The sequence below is a fragment of the Dendrobates tinctorius genome, unplaced genomic scaffold (genome assembly GCF_039654945.1).
Source record: "Dendrobates tinctorius isolate UK_male_01 unplaced genomic scaffold, ASM3965494v1 ptg000157l, whole genome shotgun sequence".
NCBI classification, from domain to species: Eukaryota; Metazoa; Chordata; class Amphibia; order Anura; family Dendrobatidae; genus Dendrobates; species Dendrobates tinctorius.
The window spans coordinates 5943120-5946979 of NW_027361824.1; the positions used below are offsets into that span (position 1 = coordinate 5943120).

Genomic DNA, 3860 nt, shown 5'->3' on the forward strand with positions numbered 1-3860 from the left:
CGGCGCAATCTCGGTGCTCGAGGGACGGAACACACCTCTCTCCTTGCTGCGTGCTTCCTGTTCCCGCTAAGATTATCTGCTTCCGCGCGCACTGTCCATTAGCCACACCCCCTGTTCCGGGTGCCAAGGTTTGCCCGGTCTCTTACTCTTTCCTCCTGATAACAGAGGAGACAGCCCCGAGAAGCGGCAGAGACTTAGCACTGGACTTGAGGAAGGGGAGAAAAGAATCAGTTTATTTTTTCTAATAAACTTCAGCAGAGGGGCAAAGGTCGTCCGAAATCGGAAAACCTCTGTAAAGCAATATTTGTGCCCCGATATATTAATGCCCCCTCCTTTGTATCCCCACACCTTAAAGATGCACCCAAACAGTATCTCCCAGACATTAATGTTGGGTAGCCCTAGATTGGACTGGGCTTCAGGTTTCACACTGCGTACTGTATCTGCCAGGGAGGCACCTTACCGTGTTTCATAATGAATTATATAATAAACTATCTGTAGAAAACTCTATACTTGTCGTAATAAATTAGGAAATGTCTTTTTTTCCATCAATCCATGAAGTTCTTGGAGGGCCTTCACATTTGCTTTTCCTTCAAGACGTTCTTGAGGTACACTCCAATATATAATATACATTCTCTAAGTTCAATACATTGTATTCCTTGCAGATCTTATCAGAATCCATGGCCAATGAATCAGAGTTTTCTGAGTTTGTCCTCGTTGGATTCCCCGGTCTTCCTCAGAGATTTCACATCGGCGTTGGGATTCTTATTTTCCTGGTTTATAATGTTTCATTATGTGCAAACGTCACTGTGATCGTGCTGATCTCCCTTAAAGAACATCTACATCAACCAATGTACATAGTAATCGCAAGCCTGGCCATCTCCGACCTTCTGTTTGACACCGCAACTTTGCCAAAAATCATTGCTAAGTATTGGTTTGGAGCAGGATCCATGACCTTCATAGGATGTTTCCTTCAGATGACCATTGTTCATACCCTGAATCCTCTTGACTCTTTAATTATCATGCTAATGGCTGTTGACCGGTATGTCGCCATCTGTAAACCCCTCCGGTATCACTCAATCATTGGTAACAGACGCATTATAATCATTTGTGTATCATTTTACACGGTGGCCGTGGTGACGGGCATTTGCGTCATGTATTTGGCGTATTGTCTTCCGTACGTTGGTTCCAATAATGTCAGGAACTTTTTCTGTTCTATCGGAACTGTTGCCGTTACAACAAGTCTTAATGCAACCCAAACCCTTCTGAAAGCTTATTATATTGGTTTAGCCTGTCACTTGGGTCCATTATCATTCATCATCTTCTCCTACAGCATCATACTGACAAAAGCCCGCTCTACGGCACGATCGGAGAGCTGGAATAAAGCCCTCTACACCTGCGTGACGCACTGGTTTGTCATTGGAACCTACAATGTCCCGAGACTCCTCGTCTATACCTACGAGCAAACCCAAAAGCCACAGGTGGACATTTACATCTCGCTTATTTGCCTCTACACATTTGTGCCACATTTCATGAGTCCGATCATATTTTGTCTCCGGACTGAGGAAATTAAAAAAACGTTGAGATCGATAGTTATGAGAAGAAACAATTCTTAATTTAAGATTAAAAAAAATAATTGACGGTCAGTTTAAGACTGCCATCAAGCTGTTTTAAAAACCCCACAGATGATTGGCTGAGACACATCATGTGGCACACTGTGTGACTCTCTAAAACCAGGACCTGTTTTGTTTTCACTCCTCCTACTTGACATTTCATGATATATTTACTTCCTGCAGTTAAACTGACTAGCATCATTGTATTGGGTAATCCCACTGATGATCCGATTCTAACAGATCTGTTATAGATCAGCAACTTTCTAAATAAACTAAGAAAAAGTTTCTAGATTGAAATATGCTGGAACAATGTAAAGATCAACAAAAGCCGCAATGTCACCAGCAATGTCTAGAATAGTCTACAGATAGAGCTTAGTTCACACTGCCATCAGAGCTTTCATCGACAGTTTCGGCAACAGCAACAGAACCTGATGGACCCAATTATAAAAAAAATGGGTAATGGTGGCCTCCATCAAACAATAGATCAGACGGAGTGTTGTGGGCTCCGTCATGACTGGAAGCCACAATACTACTATGACCATAGCACTAGAACCAGATTTCCATATCAAAACTAACCACAGTTATGATCATGGTGGCCATTTTGAGCAATAATGTATGATATTTGTACTAGTTATCAGGTAAAAACTGAATGGGAGTGTTTCCAATATTTCTCAAGATACCATGAATTACGAAAACTGGTGGACAAGGAGGTGGTGCCATCATTCTTTCTTGTATGTTATGGGGCCGAGTCCAATCTGAGGACCAAGAGTTTCTTGGTTCATGAAGGTGAGATAGTCTTTTATCCTCTTTGGAGACACCCTATGGGGCAATTTTCCATTGGGAAGAATGTACGTTGGTTGAGGAGGAGACCCTGACCTGAATGTGTGGTGTACATGCGTGATGGATATAACATCGCTGAATGGAATGTAAGTTTAAGATGTGATAAAATATTGGAACCTTCACAACAAATAAGTCTCTTGTAATATTACTGCGATACCCGTCTCCCACTGGATATTTGTGTAAAGTCCTGGAATGCCCAAAGTCGGGATTTGGAACATGACTCAATATACTGTAAACTTCTACTCTAAACCTTGTATTACATTGTTTGTGCCTAAACTCATATTTAAATTAAAATGAGAATAACAATTGTTTAAAAAAAAAAATGAACAAATTGTAAAAGTTATGTGTAAACTATAACCTCTAGTACATAAAAGGAGATGAGCGAATCTGTTCAAGGTAAATTAATTTCACGTCAAATATTACAAAACTTTGGAATCCTCCTGAATCTGAAAATTCACAAATTCATCAAAATGACAGGTAAGGCCTCTTTCACACATCAGTTTTTCACCGTCAGGCGCGATCCGGCTTTTTTTTGTAAAACCGGATCCGGCGAAATGCCTTGCCGGATCCAGTTTTTCCCCATTGACTTGCATTAGCGCCGGATCGCATTGCGTTTCATCCGTTTTTTGCCGGATCCGGCTACTTGTCTCATTCCGGTGTCTGGAAAAAACGGCTACTGTAACGTTTTTGTCTCCGGCGAAAAAGCCGGAAGCGCCAGATCCGACGCTTCCGGCTTTTTGCCACAATGAAAGTCTATGGGCGCCGGAATGCGCCGGATCCAGAAAAAGACGGATCCAGCCCCCGGATCCGTTTTTTTAAGTCTGCGCATGCTCAGATCAAATTGGCCAGCCCCCAGGAAACAGATTTAACCTGCTAGACGGATCCGGCAGAAAAACGGATCCGTTTCTACAGTTCTCCAAAATTTATGCCGGATCCGTTTTTTCTAAAAATAGCCGGATCCTGCCTGATGGCAAAAAACTGATGTGTGAAAGTAGCCTAACACACACCTTTTTGCTAAACTGTAGAGAGCCAGAAAGGGAGACCCCTACAAGAAATCACCTCGCCGCTCACTTGTCTTGTAGCTGCTTAGCACCTGTGGGCTGGTGCACTTCCGAGTGGAGATTACTAGAGATGGACGACCACGAATGATAAAGTTCAGGGTCCATACCGATCACAGACTTCTCCAGGAAGTCTGTGTTACTATTTGAGTTCGGCAGTCAGAACAAAGCTTGTTGAAAGGCTGAGCACTGCCAATCAAAAAGCTTTGCTGTGTGGGTACTTATGGCTCAATCACAGCCATGTCAAATAATCGCATGGCGGTAAATGACAGGAGCGCTGTGTAAAATAAAAAAAAAGATTTGTGGTCCCTTGAATTCTCAGTAACCAGAGCAGACAAAGCCTACAGCTGCA

The 3860-nt window shown here is 42.6% G+C and overlaps 1 protein-coding gene across 1 annotated transcript; it reads left to right on the top strand.

Annotated features, from left to right (window-relative positions):
* The first annotated feature begins 608 nt into the window (after window positions 1-608).
* On the top strand, window positions 609-1613 carry LOC141051412 (olfactory receptor 56A1-like). The gene has a single exon (XM_073548352.1). The coding sequence runs from the start codon at window positions 678-680 to the stop codon at window positions 1611-1613; it is 936 nt and encodes a 311-aa protein (XP_073404453.1). The 5' UTR covers window positions 609-677.
* The last annotated feature ends 2247 nt before the right edge of the window (window positions 1614-3860 follow it).

Coding starts and splice junctions, on each gene's coding strand:
- LOC141051412 (XM_073548352.1), top strand. CDS start 678: ATGGCCAATGAATCAGAGTTTTCTGAGTTTGTCCTCGTTGGATTCCCC.